This window comes from Sminthopsis crassicaudata, chromosome 6 (genome assembly GCF_048593235.1).
Source record: "Sminthopsis crassicaudata isolate SCR6 chromosome 6, ASM4859323v1, whole genome shotgun sequence".
In the NCBI taxonomy this organism is placed as follows: domain Eukaryota; kingdom Metazoa; phylum Chordata; class Mammalia; order Dasyuromorphia; family Dasyuridae; genus Sminthopsis; species Sminthopsis crassicaudata.
In genome coordinates this window covers 241,088,580-241,108,650 of record NC_133622.1, presented here as the reverse complement: position 1 = coordinate 241,108,650, position 20,071 = coordinate 241,088,580, and the positions used below count along the sequence as shown (strand labels likewise).

At 33.6% G+C, this 20,071-nt stretch overlaps 1 protein-coding gene across 1 annotated transcript; it reads right to left on the bottom strand.

The window, feature by feature from the left end:
- Window positions 1–3,450: 3,450 nt before the first annotated feature.
- Window positions 3,451–4,374, bottom strand: LOC141547489 (olfactory receptor 10AG1-like). Its single transcript, XM_074275889.1, has one exon. The coding sequence runs from the start codon at window positions 4,372–4,374 to the stop codon at window positions 3,451–3,453; it is 924 nt and encodes a 307-aa protein (XP_074131990.1).
- Window positions 4,375–20,071: the final 15,697 nt, after the last annotated feature.

Genomic DNA, 20,071 nt, shown 5'->3' with positions numbered 1-20,071 from the left:
TATTAAATGTAATTTTCATTGCATTGTGGTCTGAAAAGGATGCATTTACTATTTCTGCCTAACTGCATTTGATTTTTAGGTTTTTATGTCTTAGTATATGATCAATTTTTCATGAACTGCTGAGAAGAAAGTATACTCCTTTGTGTTTCCATTTAGCTTTTGCCAAAGATCTGTCATATCAAACTTTTCTAGTATTACTATTTACCTCATTGACTTCTTTGTTATTTATTTTGTGGTTTGATTTATCTAATTCTGAGATTGCAAGGTTGAGATCTCCCACTATTATAGTTTTGCTGTCTATTTCTTCTTGTAGCTCTCTTAATTTATCTTTTAAGAATTTAGATGCTGTACCACTGCTGAGAAGAAAGTATATGCCTTTCTATCACTATTCTGTTTTCTTCAAAGATCTATCATGCCTAGTTTTTCTAATATTCTATTTACTTCTTTAATTTCTTTCTTATTTGATTTGTGGTTTAATTTATCTAATTCTGAGAGTGCAAGGTTGAGATTTCTCACTATTATAGTTTTGCTGTCTATTTCTTCTTGCAACTCTCTTAACTTCTCCTTTAGGAAGTTAGATGCTGTATCACTTGGTGTGTATGTCTAATATTGATACTGCTTCATTATCTATGCTACCCTTTAGCGGAATATAATGCCCTTCCTTATCTCTTTTAATAAGATAAATTTTTGTTTTTGCTTGATCTGAGATGAGGATGGCTACCCCAGCTTTTTTGGCTTCACCTGAAGTATAGTAGATTGTGCTCCATGCTTTTACTTTTTTTTTTTTTTTTTTTTTTTTTTAATGCATAATCCTGTTTCAGGTGTGTTTCCTGTAAACAACATATAGTAGGATTCTGGCTTTTAATCCAGTCTGCTAACAGTTTCCTTTTTATGAAGGAGTTTACCCCATTCACACTTATGGTTAGAATGCCTAATTCTATATTGCTTAACATCTTGTTAACCTCTGCTTATGCTTTTCTCCTTTCCTTCCCTCTTGCCACTCTACCCAGTTTTAAATTTGTGAACACCACTTGCTTTTCACAGCCCTCCATTTTTAGTATCCCTCCCCCACCTTAAAGTTCCTCCCTTTATTTTATCCCCTTTTCCTCACAATTTCTATATTCCCTTCCCTTTAGCTTACTCCTTCTCTCTCACTTTTCAATGAAGTGGAAAGAGTTTCACCATAAATCGAATATGTCTATTGATACACACTTTGTTCATCTCCCTCCTTTCTTTCTCTCAGATATAATAGGTTACTTTTGCCTCTTCATGAGATGTAGGAATATCTTCCTGAATTTGATTTTTTCACTTAATGGAGACTGCACTATTTTGGAAAGAATAGTGTGTTGTACCTTATTTTATATTCTCTTGGATTTTTCTACTGATTTATCTTTGTAGTAAGTGGTAGTTTTTCAAGATATACTGACTTAGTTTGAGCTTGGAATTTACAAACTTTCAGTGTATTCTAAATTCTAAGTGCTATGATCTGAGACAAACTCTGGTAATGGCCTTTCTGGACTAACATTTGCAAACTATTGACCCACATTTAGATCACTGTGTTAAAATAATATATCTATTAAAAAAAAAAAAAAGTTAACCAAAATCTATATAGAAATGACTTCTCCAAAGCATATGGTTTAGAAAACCAGTATAATTTTATTCCTTCTCAGAGGTTTAGAGCTTAAGTAAATAAACATATTGCTGTGATTTCATTGAATAACTTCAATTGATACAAAGTTTTATCTGCTACTCTCATAGAGACTGAAAACCAAATGAGAAAGTTTTCAATCCCTAAATCCAGGCATGTTTATAAAAACAAACAAGAAATCACATTCAGTAGTGAATGAGTATGTTTCCAATTTACATGAAAGCTAATCCAATATAGGTTGAAAAAATTCACTAATATTCTGATTTCAAGTTAAAAAAAAAAAAAGAAAGAAAACAGAAAGAGAAATAACTCTCACAGTTAAGTAGAATCTCTCAATAATATCACATTCTACTTGTAATCATTGTCCTTGATAGTATTATCACTGTCCTCATATGTGCCCATTGTAGATACTGGATGATTTTGATCTAAATCCTAGCTTGTTATTTAAACTGGGCTTTGCTGACTCCATATGGGGTCTCAATTGAATGTGCATGTTGTGAAATTATTATTTACTTTCTGTAAATATTTAATTTACATACTTATTATATATATATATATATATATACATATATATATATATATATATATATGTATATATATATATATATATATATATATATATATATATATATATATATATATATATATATATATATATATATATATATATATATATATATATATATATATATATATATATATGCACACACATTTACATACCTAGAGCCACATAAAAACTTCTCAGGCAAAAATGCCTAATGAGTGGGGAAAGTTTAAGAAGCTCTAAACTAGATTATTAAAGTAATAATTATCTTTCACTTTTTTGGAAGCAATCACAGTTAAGTTATTTCACCAGGATAACATAGTTATTGTCTGTAAGTATGTTTTAACACAGGACAAAGACCTCAGAGAAAAGAGAACCTATTTAATGTAACATCTAACTGGCCCAACCTCACACTTTATGTAGAAAGTTAGTTCTTTATTAAAAGAGCTTGAAAACAACAACTACAATGACAGCAAAAATATGTTTTTCCTTTGATCACATATAAAACTTTTTATAATTATTTTTATTAAAGCTTTTTATTTACAAAACATATGCATGGGTGATTTTCCAATAATGGCCCTTGCAAATCTGTCTATTCCAAATTAACTCCTCCTTTTCCCCACCCTCTGGCAAGTAGTAGAATACATAGTAAATACGTAAAAATACATGTTAAATCCAACATAAATGTATATTGTATATGATTCCAATATGTGTGTTTATACAGTTATCTTGTACAAGAAAAATTGGATCAGGAAGGAAAAAAACTGAAAAAAAAATGCAAGCAAACAACAACAAAAAGAGTGAAAATATTATGTAGCAAGGTCTTCTCTCTGGTTGTAGATAGCTGTCCTCATCAGTGAAAAATTGGAACTGGTTTGCATCAATTCATTGTTGAAGACAGCCACATGCATCAGAACTGATCTTTGTATAGTCTTATTGTTACTGTTTGATGATCTCCTATTTCAGCTCATTTTAGATAGCATCAGTTCATATAAGTCGCTCTAGGCTTCTCTAAAATCATCCTGCTGGTCATTTCTTACTGAATAATAATATTTTATAACATTCATATATCATAATGTGTTGATATCATGGAGAGATTGAGAGGAAAAATGCTAAAAGATTTAAAATAACTTAAAGGTAATGATAATTAGAAAGACATAAAGAAGAGAAAATAAGGCAAAAATTTGGAAAATGAATCAGGATACAGTGATGGGTAATTGATTTTTTTTTTTTTTTTACTCTTTACTTCACTACACATTCAAAAAAAAAAAAGTTTTTTCACTGCCTTAGTGAAGTCCTTGTTTCTCAGACAATATATCAAAGGATTAAACATTGGTGTCACTACAGCGTATATTAGAGAGAAGATCTTCTCCATTCTGTTTGAGTAATTGGACAAAGATTGTAGATATGCAATGAGACCAGAACCATAGAATAAGCAAACAACAATAAGATGAGAAGAGCAAGTAGAGAATGCTTTGGATCTGCCAGTGGCGGAGGGGAGTTTCAGAATGGAACTAAGGATTCTGATATAAGAGAAAAGAATCAAGATAAAGGGAATCAAAGCAAATAGGAAACAATCAATATAAATAAAGAACTTATTCCAAGATGTATCTCCACATGCTAATTTCATTAATGGAGGCATATCACAAAAAACATGATTGAGTTTGTTAGAACCACAGAAGGGCACAGAGAAGACCTGGTATGTCTGTCCTATTAAAACTGGAATTCCAGTGATCCAGGAACCAATCACCATTTGGACACACATTTTGTAGTTCATGATTAGAGGATAATAAAGGGGCTTACAGATTGCTATATAACGATCATAAGCCATCACTGCCAGGAGGAAACATTCTACAGCACCCAGAATAAGAAAGAAACACAGTTGTACAGCACATGACACTAAAGAAATATTTCTCTTTTGACTCCAAAGATTCATAAGAATTCTGGGTAGGGTGACAGATGTGTAACAAATTTCCAGAAAAGAGAAGTTTCCAAGGAAGTAATACATGGGTGTTTGAAGAGCTGGTTCCACATTGGTGATTACAATGATGAGACAATTCCCTAGTAGGATACTTATATAAATGAATAAAAACAAAACAAAAAGAAATCTTTGGAAATTAGGAAATTCAGAAAATCCCAAGAGAATAAATTCTTCCACGATAGTAAGGTTTTGGTCTGCCATTTTTCTGTATATTCATCTTCAAAATGAATAATTCACAATAGGAAAGTCATTTTTGTCACTACCACTGGTTGATACCTCTGAAATAACAAGTAGTTTAGTATGGATAATAATTAAAATAGCCATAATATTATAAAATATATAAAATTATTCATAAAACTATATATATATAATTATAAATTAAAATTATGAAATTACATATAAATATTACATGCTTTGCTTTATTCTTTGCTCTAACATCCCATCCATCTGAAGCAGTCAATTTTTTTACATTCCACAATCTGTTGCATATTTGAAAAAATATGACTTTTTTCAGTCTATATTTTCATTAATGATAATCTACAATATATAGTTAAAAATTCTTCTTATCTTGAGCATGTTCAATATATAATACTTCTTCTAAATGCTACTTGTTCATGTTTTAAGTGGCAAGCTTATTTCTAACTTCAAATTCTCTATCATTGTAGAAATTGTTATTTAGAAAACAAAAACAATCCCATATTGAAGCATTTTGGGGGGGGGGACTGTTCTCTGTAAGGAAATTATAATTGATGTAGAAATAATTTCTTGATACTATAAAAATTATTTGATTATCAAACATTTTAAAGTTTAAACATAGTCATCAAAATGATATCAAAATGATATCATTTTTACACTTGATTCATTCTGTACTTTATTCATTTATATACCCAAATCTTATCAGAAGATACTTTTGGATCTGATCCAATACCCTATGTCCAATGGCATTAATTTCCTACAGATTGAAATTCTTTGCAGCAGGTCTTGAATTTCAGGTAAGTTAGGAAATCTTTGTCTTCCTATTTCTAGGTCTTTTGAATAATTGGAAGGCAGAGTACATGGGAAAGCCTAGTTAATCATCAATTCTTTGTAGAATTAGAAAGAGACAGTATAGGTTCAGAGTCTGAAATTATATTAACGATAAAAATGATTAGAGTAGAAATGAAATCTATACCAGAAATGACTGTGGAATAAAACACAACAGTCATTAATAAAAAAGAATAACTGGAGAATATCAGCTCTGTTGGATCTACATATGAGTTAGCTGGCAGTATCCTCTTTCACCCAAATGAAAGTAGTGTTTCAATAGTCTCTCTTCCTAAGTATTACCTCTAAAAAGTTGGCAGTTTTCAATAATAAAATGCAAATGGAAATAGGGAATTTATTTGTAAAATCCTTTACTACAAGGAAATTAATTTTTCTATAGACAAAATACATTTGGGTTATAGAGACCTCCTCCTCGCTTGGTGTATATATCTAAATGGTTAGTCATCTCTTAGGAAAAATGTGTTGGTCAACATAGGTAATATTAAAAGAGAAGTATGGGACTGATTAGGAGATATAATTGGATATTCTCATATGTGAAGAGTTCTTTTGAATTATTTCTTTCATATTATAAAATAACAATTGTAAAGCTAAGCAAAGAATAATTACCCAAAATGAATCTCCTCCTTCACATTTCATACTGGTTGTTTATATCTTATTTAATCATTTATGATAATTAAATACATGATAATTGCAATTAGAATAACCATAGAGTAGTCTTTTATAGAGAATGAACTAAGAGAGAGAAGGAGAAATAGAGAGACACAGGGGGATGGAAACAGAGAAAAACAGAGAAAGAGAAAGTTTTATTTTTTTTCAAATACATTCCTGTCCATTGTTTTGTTTCAAATAATAATGCTTCACATTTGCATAATACAAATGTTTACACAGGATAAAACTTCTCTGGACTAGGAGATTGTGGTTAGAATTTCACTTAAATGTGTTCTTCTTCTTTTCTGAATCTTGTTCTCTGAATAAGATCTTTATATTTTCCTGAGTCAGGAAGTTTAGAAATCAATTAATCACAAAAGCTCTATGCGAAAATGAAAGATACTGAAGAAAGATTATAGAATATAGGTTACTTACCTTTTTGTATTAGGATAAAATTATATTCAGATGGTTTCATTCTTTAATATAAAAATAAGTACATAGAGCTGCCATTTAGATAGTCTTTATGGTTTTTAAAAGATTTTCCTTCCCCCATTCCATTCTATTTTCATAAGACTTTGTAAATATTACCTTTTTAAATATAACTATTCTGATTTTCCATAAGAGGGATCAGAATAGAAGTATGATTTGTCCAAGATCAGCCTACTAAGCTTGTAATTTCTACTGAACCCTGTTTGCACTTCACAGAATACTGATCCTACTGCATCATGCACTCTCTCCTTTAAGTATTAATAATTATGAAACATCACAAAATAAACTTCTATCAAAATATTACAAAAATGATATTGAGTTGAATGCAGCCAGAGTTCTTAAATAGAAAGGATTCTTGACCTACTCTCCTCTCTGCAGACAATTTCTCTGCCTGGCCAGATTTCCCTTTTAATGAGGAGTGAGAACTTTAGGCTTTAAGTCCAGTGATAGAAGCATCTATTTGTAAGAAAGCATGAACTAATGGAAAGATCCCTGGGCTTGGAGTCAGGGGACCATTACAATGTGTTTGGCTTTAATGATTTCTATCTGAGTTTCCAACACTTAAAAGTTTTATATAAGTCACTTGACTTTAGGCTCACTTTTATTATCTCTAATTCAAAATTTGAGGATGATGAAACTAGGTGTCCTTACTTCACACATTTTTTCTTCCAGTAAGCAACAAATAGCATGGCTCATTCTGTATTCAAACAATATCAATTATTTATTTAGAGATACAGATAGATAATCTTCATCATTAGATTTTTGGGGGGAATTTCTTGATTCATTGTATTTCTGAAAATAACTCATTCATTCACAATTCTTCATCAAACAATATTGCTGTTACTATGAACAATGTTCTCCTGATTCTGTTCTCATCCTGATGCATTAGTTCATGTTTGTTGAGTAAAAAATATTAGAGGTAGAGCTAAAATGGTATTATAAATGCAGTAAATGCAATGAATTAAAATTAGAATTGGCAAAAGGAAGCTTATGACTTTACTAAAAAGCAAGAAAAAATTAAACAAAAAATGAAAAAAATAGGACAATGTGAAATATCTGATTGTAGCACTTCCTTGACCCTGAGTAATTCACTTAACCCCAATTGCTTCAGGAAAAAAAAATATATTGGATCACCTGAAAGTCATTATCCAAAAAGAAAGAGACAGAGACAGAGAGAGACACACAGAGAAAGAGAAACAGAGAGACAGAGAGACAGAGAGATGAGAATAGACATCATCTTTCAAATATTTATCAAGAAAAATGGCCCCAATGTGCTAGAACAAGAGGATACAATAACAGTTGAAAAAAATCAACGGATCAGTTCACAAAAGAGACTTGAGCTAGCTGGTCCTAGACTCTTTTAGGGAAGCCAACATCTGGTTTCTTACAGAATCCCATGGAGAGAGCAGTTCCAGGTACAGCAAGAACTCACCACAGACACCTTTATTTTGTGGTTTCAAATCTCACTTATTGCCAGCAGAGAATCTGGTTTCAAACCCCTGCAGGGTAATTTTTCTGTCTCTTCTAATTTCCAGCAAATCTGGGTTTCCAGAAAAAATTGGACTGATGAGCCATACAATTATTGGAAGTGCCAATGGGATGCCATATGACACCAACAAGTCTGGGACTTCCAGCACTAATCTGGCTGTTTTTGTTTGTTTGTTTGTTTATAACTTTTCTTAATTACCAAGAATATATAATTTAGAAAGCATCATAGTATCTTAAATATCTTTCTTCCACTTAGGAAATACAAACATGTGACTTCTTTAGGTAAGTTACCAGACTTGCTTTAACACCCTTTAAAAAATTAAAAATCAAATACAGATTTTAACTTCTAGGAACAATACTTCAATATTAATGTATACATATTTCTAAAATTTCTTTCCCCAATGCATCATTTGAAAGTAATTCTATCATATACCATTTAAATTTAGACACAAAAATTTAGGTCACATTTTTGGGAGAAAACTCATTTTACCTCTCAAAAACTCCACTCGATTTTGGGGAATCTAAGACAATTAAGATGGAGAAACAAGCTCCTTTCAGAAAGAAAAATGGGATTGGTTCCTATCTCTTCCCAATTTTGTAGTCTCCCCTAAACCCATGTGAACTGTTCACATTGGGAAGGGGAAAAAAAATTTAAATACAAAGTGGATTTCCCAAGATTTCCCCAAGTCAAGCAATATGATGATAGACCACTGTGTCACTGATTCCAGAGTCCCCTGAGAAGAATTCTGTAATTCTGGGAGTTTGGGAAATATAAGGACTCATCTAGAGAGAAATTTGAAAGTTTATGAAATATTCAGGTTAGTGTGAATCAAGATGTCTGAAAGGCAAAGACTTAAAACAGGGTCACAAATCATGTGTTTTTGGATTTTAAAATGTCCAGATTCATTCCTTTGCAATTCAGCTGAATAAGAGAAACACATAAATTCCTCCTAAAAGTTCCATTTTCAGAGAATATACAATCCAAACATCTCCTTATTCCCACATGGATGCACTCCTTTAAAGTTCACCATGATCCTGTGGCAATTAACTTCCCTTTTTCCCTTTTTGTATATTGTTTTCCCATAAATTTGCATGTAGAGTGTAGACACCTCTTTTTTCTTTTTATATTCTATCCTCAATGTTTAACAGTTCTAGATACTTAACAAATGTGTGTTGACTGTCACTATAAAACTAAAACTGGTTTTAATATTATTCCAAACAAATGACAGTCTCCTTGGTGTTTTCACTACCTCATGCCTATTTGTGATCAGGGAAAGGAAAGGGGGAACCCCGTTTGTCGGTGCAAAGATCCCATGAAGTGTAGTGTCCCATGTACATGAATTTACAAGCCTCAAAACCTAGATATATAAAAAGAGGTTTATTGTAGAAATAAAGTTCAGTTAGAAAGATGCCAGGGCCGAAGGTGGCCGCTGGGCAGGCAGGAACCCTTACATGACCAGAAGGATACTAAGTGTTGGGGGGAAGGGCTCCTGCAAAGAGAGAGTTCCAGCTTGACTCTTTTATACCTATAAGGGGATGATGGGCAGTATCCCAAGTTCTTGGCGGGCTTTTCAGGAAGCTCAGATACAGTAGGGACCTGGGGGAAGCTGAGCTGATGGTGGGGGCTGGGCCCGGATATTCAAAAAGTGCTTTTGACCAGGATTTGTGAATCAAGGTCAGTCATGGGGATTGGGCAATCAGAAAGGAATAGTAAAGGGACCTCAACCCCCATCATTTGTATATTGCCTTTCCTCTTAGAATTCAGTGTTCATCAAAGCTTAACACAAATACCACTTTCTATGTGAAACCTTATCCAATCCCTTTAGATACAAATATTTTCCTCATAAGACAATGTTTCACAGTGTTTTCTGTAATATCTATAGGTGTACATGCTATCTCATCTGGCTGTATTGTTATTTCCTTAAAAGAAAAGATCTTTACCTTTTGTTATTGTCTACACAGTATCTAAAACAATGTCAATGTGAGTCCCTAAGATTAAGGAAGATTAGGAAAGGCTTTCTGCAGAAAATGGGATTTCAGCAACATTCTGATCATTGACTAACAAAAGAAAATGAAAAAAAAAATATTTGATCAATCCTACTTTCTCCATAAGTTTCATCTGTGAAATAAATCAATAAATAGGATTCTTCGCTCAGGCTTTCGGATAAACAACCAGAGGAATTTGAGCTGGGAAACATGCAAACATTAGAGTAAAAAAAGCATCCAAAGGAAAAGTGTTGTAAATGCCAGATCTCCTATTAAATATATACATGATTTTAGGGGAACTTATATCAATTCTCTAGTTGTTATTTTGTTTTTTAAAGCTGGAGTTTTGAGTTATATAATCTCTGTCATTATTTCTAGGTCTAAGTATCAGGCAAGTGATCACAGTGGTATAGATATTTATTAAAATTTGGTGGCGGGAGATGGCAGAGAAGAAACACACGACTCTGTGAACGTCCTCACTCCCTCAAAATCAATTAGATAAATTAAGCCTCAAAATAAGCCCAGTACTGATAGATACCACAAGGACTGGAAGCACGACTTACCAGCTGAAGAGAATCAGGAGTTTCAACAGAAAAGGTCAGTCCCAAGCGGAAAGGGGAGAGGCCAGCACAGACAGCTGGGTGCTAGCATACTGCGCCGATTGCACTGGGAAGGGCTCTGGGATCAGAGAAGCCACTGAGATAAAGGAATCTGGCACAGGCTATTAGCTCTTCTCTGCTAATTATTTAGCAGTTCAGAAGAGAAAGCTAAAATACTTTAAAAACTCAGATTAGATTTTCCCCGGACCCTGGAGGTGACTCAGCAGATCTCGGCACCAGGGGGTGTGGCCTCAGCTACCTCCTGAGAATAGTTAAGAGAGTGACAAGTGGGTGGATATGGCCCAAGGCAACACACACTGCCTAGTTTAGCTGGAGGGAGTGGAACTTAGCTCCAGGAAGTCCCAGAGAAGCAGAACCTTTGAACTAGGGACCGCGGTATCTGGCAGACACTTCCAGTTTGAGCACAGGGGCTTTTCATGTCACCTGCTGCAGACATCCACGCCCCACCGGGACCCATAGGCTGGGCTTTGTGCTGCCTTTACTGGTCAGCGCCCTCAGGGCACAGCAGCGCTAATCACCTCTGAGGCACTTCCAGGGAGGGGGTGGTGAACTCTCTCCCAGATCTATCTTAGCTCAGGCACAGGAGCCGTTGCATCCATCCAGTCTGGGAGGAAGCTGGTAAAGAAGTAAATAAATAATTTCCTACCCCAGGGACAGACCCCAAAAGATTTTTTAAATATGAGCAAAAAAGCCAAAAAAACCATAGATTCCTACTACACAGAGAAAGAGCGGGTATACAACCCCGAGGAAGTTAACAGCAGAGAGACAGCAGATAACAACCTAAAGGGGAACGATTCCTGCCCCCCATCACATAACTCTCTCCTCAAAGAGACTATTAAAAAGTTAAGGGAGTTTGAAGAAAAATGGGGAAAGGAAAGGGAAGCTATGATAGAGAATAACAATGTCCTGAAATTGGAGTTGGAAAAAATAAAGAATTCACAGCAGATGCAGGGAAACAAAATTTATGAATTAGAAAAGGTTAAAAAAACACAGGAAAGTAGGATTTCTGAATTGGAAAAGATAAAAAAGTCTCAAGAAAATAGAATTTCTGAATTGGAAAAAGAAAATAATTCTCAAAAAAAAAAATTAGGGAAATGGAAAAAAATTCAATAGAGCAAAATAATTCATTTAAAAACGAAATTGGGAATTTACAAAAAGAACTAAAAACTGTGAAAGAAGAAAATAACTCCTTAAAAGTCAGGATGGAACAAAGAGAAATGAATGATTCACAGAGAACCCAAGAATCAGTCAAACAAAACAAAACAAAAAATGAGAAGCTGGAGAACAATGTCAAATAATTACTGGGAAAATCTATATACCTGGAAAATAGATCTAGGAGAGATAATCTGCGGATCATTGGACTTCCAGAAAACTATGACCAAAAAAAGAGACTAGATTCTATTTTACAGGAAATTATCAAAGAGAACTGTCCAGAGATAATAGAAACAGAAGGGAAAGTAGATGTGGAAAGAATTCATCGAACTCCTTCTGAAATAGACCCTAAAAAAAGAACACCACGGAATATAGTGGCTAAGCTGCAGAATTACCACACAAAGGAGAAAATCCTGCAGGCAGCTAGAAAAAAACAATGTAAATACCAAGGTGCCACAATAAGGGTCACCCAAGATCTGGCTGCCTCCACATTAAAAGATAGAAGGGCCTGGAACCTGATATTCCGTAAGGCAAAAGATCAAGGACTGCAACCAAGAATGAACTACCCAGCTAAGTTTAGCATCTTTTTCCATGGAAGAAGATGGTCATTCAATGAAACAGAGGAATTCTATATGTTTCTAAGAAAAAAACCAGACTTAAACAAAAAATTTGATCTACATCCACAAGACTGAAGAGAAACAGAAAAAGGTACACAGAACCCTTGAGAACTATAACTCTGTTGTGGGTATATAAAAAGTACTCAAGGATAATTTGATTTTACTGATATAAAAGAAAAAAAGAGGGGTGTAGTAAAGGGAAGAGGGTAATATCAGAAAAAGGGGAGGGAGTGATAAAAAGAGGGAAAGTACATCCCAGGAAGAGGCATAGAAAATACACCATATCTGAGGGAACTTAGTGAGGGGGAGAATCATTGTGTGAATCTTACTCTCATCAGGAGAGGCTCAAAGAATAAATAATTAACATATTTGTTTTTCAGAGAATTTTCTCTCACCTCATTAAAAGGGGGGGAGAGGAAAAGGGAAAAGGAAAAGGAGAATAAGTGAAGGGACTTGGAGGGAGAGGGGAGGGATACTAAAAAAAAAAAGAGGGAGGGTTGCGCTTCACAAGGGGGGTCTGTAAATTAAATATCGGGGAGGGGGAACAGGGGGGTCAAGGGAAAAAAGCATAATCTGGGGATAATACGATGACAGGAAATACAGAATTAGTAATTTTAACTGTAAATATAAATGGGATGAACGATCCCATCAAACGGAGATGGATAGCAGATTGGATCAAAAAGCAGAACCCTACAATATGTTGTCTACAGGAAACACACTTAAAGCAGGGAGATACACACAGAGTAAAGGTAAAAGGTTGGAACAGAGCCTATTATGTTTCAGGTAAATCCAAATAAGCAGGGGTAGCTATCCTTATCTCAGATCAAGATAAAGAAGAAGTAGATCTCTTTAAAAAAGATAAGGAAGGAAACTATATCCTGCTGAAAGGTAGCATAAATAATGAAGCCATACCAATACTAAACATATATGCACCAAGTGGTATAGCATCTAACTTTCTAAAGGAAAAGTTAAGAGAATTGCAAGAAGAAATAGACAGTAAAACTGTAATAGTGGGAGATCTCAACCTTGCACTCTCAGATTTAGACAAATCAAACCACAAAACAAACAAAAAAAAATTAAAAAAGTAAATAGAACATTAGAAAAACTAGGTATGATAGACCATTGGAGAAAACTGAATGGCAATGGAAAGGAATATACTTTCTTCTCAGCAGTTCATGGATCCTATACAAAAATTGACCATATATTAGGACATAAAGATCTCAAAATTAAATGTAGGAAGGCAGAAATAATAAATGCCTTCTTCTCAGATCACAATGCAATAAAAGCTACATTCAGTAAAAGTTAGGGGTAAATAGACCAAAAAGTAATTGGAAACTGAATAATCTCATCTTAAAGAATGACTGGGTGAAAGAGTAAAATATAGAAACAATTAACAATTTCACCCAAGATAATGACAATAATGAGACATCATACCAAAATCTTTGGGATGCAGCTAATGCAGTAATAAGGGGGAATTTTATATCTTTAGAGGCTTATTTGAAGAAAATTGAGAAAGAGAAGATTAACGAATTGTGCTTACAACTTAAAAGGCTAGAAAAAGACCAAATTATAAACCCCCAACCAAAAATTAAACTCGAAATACAAAAATTAAAAGGAGAAATCAATAATATTGAAAGTAAAAAAACTATTGAATTAATAAATAAAACCAAGAGTTGGTTTTATGAAAAAGCCAATAAAATAGATAAACCTTCGGTAAATTTGATCAAAAAATAAGAAAGAGGAAAATCAAATTGATAGTCTTACAAATGAAAAGGGGGATCTTTCTACCAATGAAGAGGAAATTAGAGAAATAATAAGGAGTTACTTTGCCCAACTTTATGCCAATAAATTTGAAAACTTAAGTGAAATGGATGACTTCCTCCAAAAATATAGTCTCCCTAGATTAACAGAGGAGGAGATAAATTGCTTAAATAATCCCATTTCAGAAAAAGAAATAGAACAAGCTATGAATCAACTCCCCAGGAAAAAATCCCCAGGGCCAGATGGATTCACATGTGAATTCTACCAAACATTTAAAGAACAATTAGCCCCAATGTTATATAAATTATTTGAAAAAATAGGGGATGAATGAGTCCTACCAAACTCCTTTTATGACACAGATATGGTACTGATACCTAAACCAGGTAGTTCGAAAACTGAGAAAGAAAATTATACACCAATCTCCTTAATGAATATTGATGCTAAAATCTTAAATAAGATATTAGCAAAAAGACTTCAGAAAATCATCTCCAGGATAATACACTATGATCAAGTAGGATTTATTCCAGGAATGCAGGGCTGGTTTAATATTAGGAAAACTATTAATATAATTGACCATATTAATAATCAAATTAATAAGAACCATATGATCATCTCAATAAATGCAGAAAAAGCATTTGACAAAATCCAACATCCATTCCTACTAAAAACTCTTGAGAGTATAGGAATAAATGGACTATTCCTTGAATAATCAGGAGCATATATTTAAGACCGTCAGTAAGCATAATATGCAATAGAAATAAACTGCAACCTTTCCCAGTAAGATCAGGAGTGAAACAAGGTTGCCCACTATCACCATTACTATTCAATATAGTACTAGAAACGCTAGCCTCGGCAATAAGAGCCGAGAAAGAGATTCAAGGAATTAGAGTAGGAAATGAGGAAATTAAACTATCACTTTTTGCAGATGACATGATGGTATACTTAGAGAACCCCAAAGACTCTGCTAAAAAGCTACTAGAAATAATTCAAAATTTCAGCAAAGTGGCAGGATACAAAATAAATACACATAAATCCTCGGCATTTTTATATATCACTAACAAAATGCAACAGCAAGAGATACAAAGAGAAATTCCATTCCAAACAAATGTTGAGAGTATAAAGTATTTGGGAATCCATCTACCAAAGAAAAGTCAGGAATTATATGAGAAAAATTACAAAACACTTGCCACAAAAATAAAATCAGATTTAAATAATTAGAAAGACATTCAGTGCTCTTGGATAGGCCGAGCGGATATAATAAAGATGACAATACTCCCCAAACTAATCTATTTATTTAGTGCTATACCAATCAGACTCCCAAGAAACTATTTCAATGACCTAGAAAAAATAACAACAAAATTCATATGGAAGAATAAAAGGTCGAGAATTGCAAGGGAACTAATGAAAAAAAACTTAGAGGAAGGTGGTCTAAGTGTACCTGATCTAAAGCTATATTATATAGCAGCAGTCACCAAAACCATTTGGTATTGGCTAAGAAATAGACCGGTAGATCAGTGGAACAGATTAGATACAAAGGACAAAAAAGGGTACATCTATAGCAATCTAATCTTTGACAAACCCAAAGATTCCAACATTAGGGATAAAAATTCATTATTCGGAAAAAACTTTTGGGAAAACTGGAAATTAGTATGGCAGAAATTAGATATGGATCCACACTTAACACCATATACCAAGATAAGATCAAAATGGGTCCATGATTTAGGCATAAAGAGGGAGATAATAAATAGATTAGAGGAACAGAGGATAATCTACCTCTCAGACTTGTGGAGGAGGAAGGAATTTATGACCAGAGGAGAACTAGAGATCATTATTGATCACAAAATAGAAGATTTTGATTACATCAAACTAAAAAGTTTCTGTACAAATAATACTAATGCAAACAAGATTAGAAGGGAAGTAACAAATTGGGAAAATATTTTTAAAAACAAAGGTTCTGACAAAGGTCTCATTTCCAAAATATATAGAGAACTGACCATAATTTATAAGAAACCGAACCATTCTCCAATTGATAAATGGTCAAAGGATATGAACAGACAATTCTCAGAGGGAGAAATTGAAACTATATCCACTCACATGAAAGAGTGTTCCAAATCACTACTGATCAGAGAAATGCAAATTAAGACCACTCTGAGATACCACTACACACCTGTCAGATTGGCTAAGATGACAGGAACAAATAATGACAAATGTTGGAGGGGATGTGGGGAAATTGGGACACTAATACATTGCTGGTGGAGTTGTGAAAGAATCCAGCCATTCTGGAGAGCAATGTGGAATTATGCCCAAAAAGTTATCAAACTGTGCATACCCTTTGACCCAGCAGCGCTACTACTGGGATTATATCCCAAAGAAATACTAAAGAGCAGAAAGAGACCTGTATGTGCCAAAATGTTTGTGGCAGCTCTTTTTGTTGTAGCTAGAAACTGGAAGATGAATGGATGTCCATCAGTTGGAGAATGGTTGGGTAAATTGTGGTATATGAAGGTTATGGAATATTATTGCTCGGTAAGAAATGACCAGCAGGAGGAATATAGAGAGGCCTGGAGAGACTTAAATCAACTGATGCTGAGTGAAATGAGCAGAAACAGAAGATCACTGTACACTTCAACAACAATACTGTATGAGGATGTATTCTGATGGAAGTGGAAATCTTCAACATAAAGAAGATCCAACTCACTTCCAGGTGATCAATGATGGACAGAGGTAGCTACACCCAGAGAAGAAACACTGGGAGGGGAATGAAAATTGTTAGCACTAATATCTGTCTGCCCAGGTTGCATGTACCTTCGGATTCTAATGTTTATTGTGCAACAAGAAAATGATATTCGCACACATGTATTGTACCTAGACTATATTGTAACACATGTAAAATGTATGGTATTGCCTGTCGTCGGGGGGAGGGAATAGAGGGAGGGGGGGTAATTTGGAAAAATGAATACAAGGGATAATATTATAAAATATATATATATATATATATATATATATATATATATATATATATATATATATAAAGAAAGAATCCAGCCATTCTGGAGAGCAATCTGGAATTATGCCCAAAAAGTTATCAAACTGTGCATACCCTTTGACCCAGCAGCGCTACTACTGGGCTTATATCCCAAAGAAATACTAAAGAGCGGAAAGAGACATATATGTGCCAAAATGTTTGTGGCAGCTCTTTTTGTTGTAGCTAGAAATTGGAAGATGAGTGGATGTCCATCAGTTGGAGAATGGTTGGGTAAATTTTGGTATATGAAGGTTATGGAATATTATTGCTCTGTAAGAAATGACCAGCAGGAGGAATACAGAGAGGCTTGGAGAGACTTAAATCAACTGATGCTGAGTGAAATGAGCAGAACCAGAAGATCACTGTACACTTCAACAACAATACTGTATGAGGATGTATTCTGATGGAAGTGGAAATCTTCAACATAAAGAAAAACCAACTCACTTCCAGTTGATCAATGATGGACAGAGGTAGCTACACCCAGAGAAGAAACACTGGGAAGTGAATGTAAATTGTTAGCACTAATATCTGTCTGCCCAGGTTGCTTATACCTTCGGATTCTAATGTTTATTGTGCAACAAGAAAATGATATTCACACACATGTATTGTATCTAGACAATATTGTAACACATGTAAAATGTATGGGATTGCCTGTCATCAGGGGGAGGGAATAGAGGGAGGGGGGGATAATTTGGAAAAATGAATACAAGGGATAATATTATAAAAATATATATATAATAAAAAATTATTAAGTAAAAAAAATTTGGTGGCGGGTTAATGTAGGAACACATTGTTAATGTTTAATAATCAGCTCTCAAAATGTAAATAAGTTATATTTTTAAAATATAATTTGAAATGTTGATATTCTCTATATCATGTTCATAAGTACAGAAGTCAACAAATCAGGCCTTAATATTTCGTATTTGCCATTTTCTAACAGGAGAGTGGTGACACTGAAAATTAAAAAAAAAAAAAAAATTGACTCTTAAAAGTCTTTTCAAGTAGGCTTTAGAATATTCCTGCTTAGACATGTTCTTCTTATGAGGATCCAGCTCAATCAACCAACATTAATAAGTGCCTACTACTTGTCAGGCATAGTGCTAATGTATGTATATACAAAAAGAAGGAAATTATTGCTCCTTCCAACAAAAAGCTTACAGTCTGTTGTTATTGGTCCTTCTTGCTCAATCACAGGTGACCAAAATAGCATCATGATCTCAGGACCAATGTGCAGTGTGTCCATCTATGGCTGATCATATCAATATGATCTCAAAAGGCTCTACTACAGGAATGGCAAAAATAGTCTGAAAGACCTTTTCAAAGAGGGATATATTAAAATTTGAACATTTTATTTTTTTTAAGGTACTGAAACTTGGTTTTGCTCATAGAAACTACTAGCACCTTCTTTAATGTGGGAATAATATGCCAAACAATACTTTGCTAATGTCTCCCATTTCTCACAAGCATTTCCAAAGTTCTTTAGAGACACCTTGAGAGTGTACATGTATCACTTCTTCTGATAATTGTAAGTGTAATATTCTCTCTAAAAGGTGATGTCCTCTGTTTCTGTTTCTTTGGGGGTCTCTGGGAGCAGCCTTCCTTTCAGTTCAGTAATCACCACAAGTGAAGCCAGGGATTAAGGTCCAAATCCTTTATTGTTGCCTTCAAAATCTTCTCTCCTTCACTTGGGGCTCAACTAGTTTTACTGGAGGCCTTCTGGATCTTGATTTCAGTGAAGAAGTGATGGAGGAGAGCCTGCCACCACTTCAGTTTCTGGCATAGTGCTGATAGACTGTCTAGGTTACATAAGCATCCAACAGTAGGGTCAGCACAATGGTTCTTTTGGTAAGAGTTGATTTTTTCAGAAATATTGTTTTTATAATATTAGTATATTCTACTTTTTAATTTAAAAAAATCTCTCCTATATTTTACTCTGGTTAATCTGTTTCACTTTGAGGCCAACATGTCTTTTTCTCTATTGAGGCTTTACTTAAGATAATTTTATGTAATTGTTTTATTTTCTTTTCCTTTGGAAGTCAGTGAGATATATCCTAGCTCATAGACATTTTTTTATTATATTTTTTGTAGTTGTTGTTAATTCATATTTTAGGAATATCTTCCTTTATTTGGATTTTTTACTTAACGGAGACTGAACAATTTTGGAAAGAATAATTTGTTGTATCTTATTTTATATTCTCTTGGATCTGGTTCCTGCTTTATCTTTGTAGTGAGTGGCAGTTCTTCAAGATAGTCCAGCTTGGTTTGAGCTTGGAATTTACAAACTTTCAGTGTATTCTAAATTCAAAGTGCTATGATCTGAGACAAACTCTGGTAACTGCCTTTCTGGTCTGACATTTGAAAACTATTGACCAACATTTAGATCACTGTGTTCAAATACTATATCTATTAAAAAAAAAAAAAAAAAAAAAAGTTAACCAAAATCTATATAGAAACGACTTCTACAAAACCTATGGTTTAGAAAACCAGTATAATTTTATTCCTTCTCAGTGGTTTAGATCTTAAGTAAATAAACAAATGGCTGTGATTTCATTAAATAGCTTCAATTGACAAAAAGTTTAACTGCTAATCTCACAGAGACAGAAAACCAAATGAGAAAGTTTTCAATCCCTAAATCCAGGCTTGTTTACAAAAACAAACAACAAAAGAAATCACATTCAGTATGTTTCCAATTTATAAGAAAGCTAATCCAATACAGGTTCAAAAAAATCATGAATATTCTGATTTCAAGTTAGGGGAAAAAAAAAGAAAAAAAGAAAAAAAAAACAGAAAGAGAAATAAATTTCTCTCAAAATTAAGTAGAATCTCTCAATAATGTCACATTTTACTTGTAATCATTATCCTTGACAGTACTATTGCTGTCACCATTGTAGATACTACATGATTTTGATCTAAATCCCAGCTTGTTATTTAAACTGGGCTTTGTTGACTCCATATAGGGTCTCATTTGAATATGCATGTTGTGAAATTACTATTTACTTTCTGTAAATATTTATGTTGCATACTTATCATATATATATATATATATGTATGTATGTATGTATGTATGT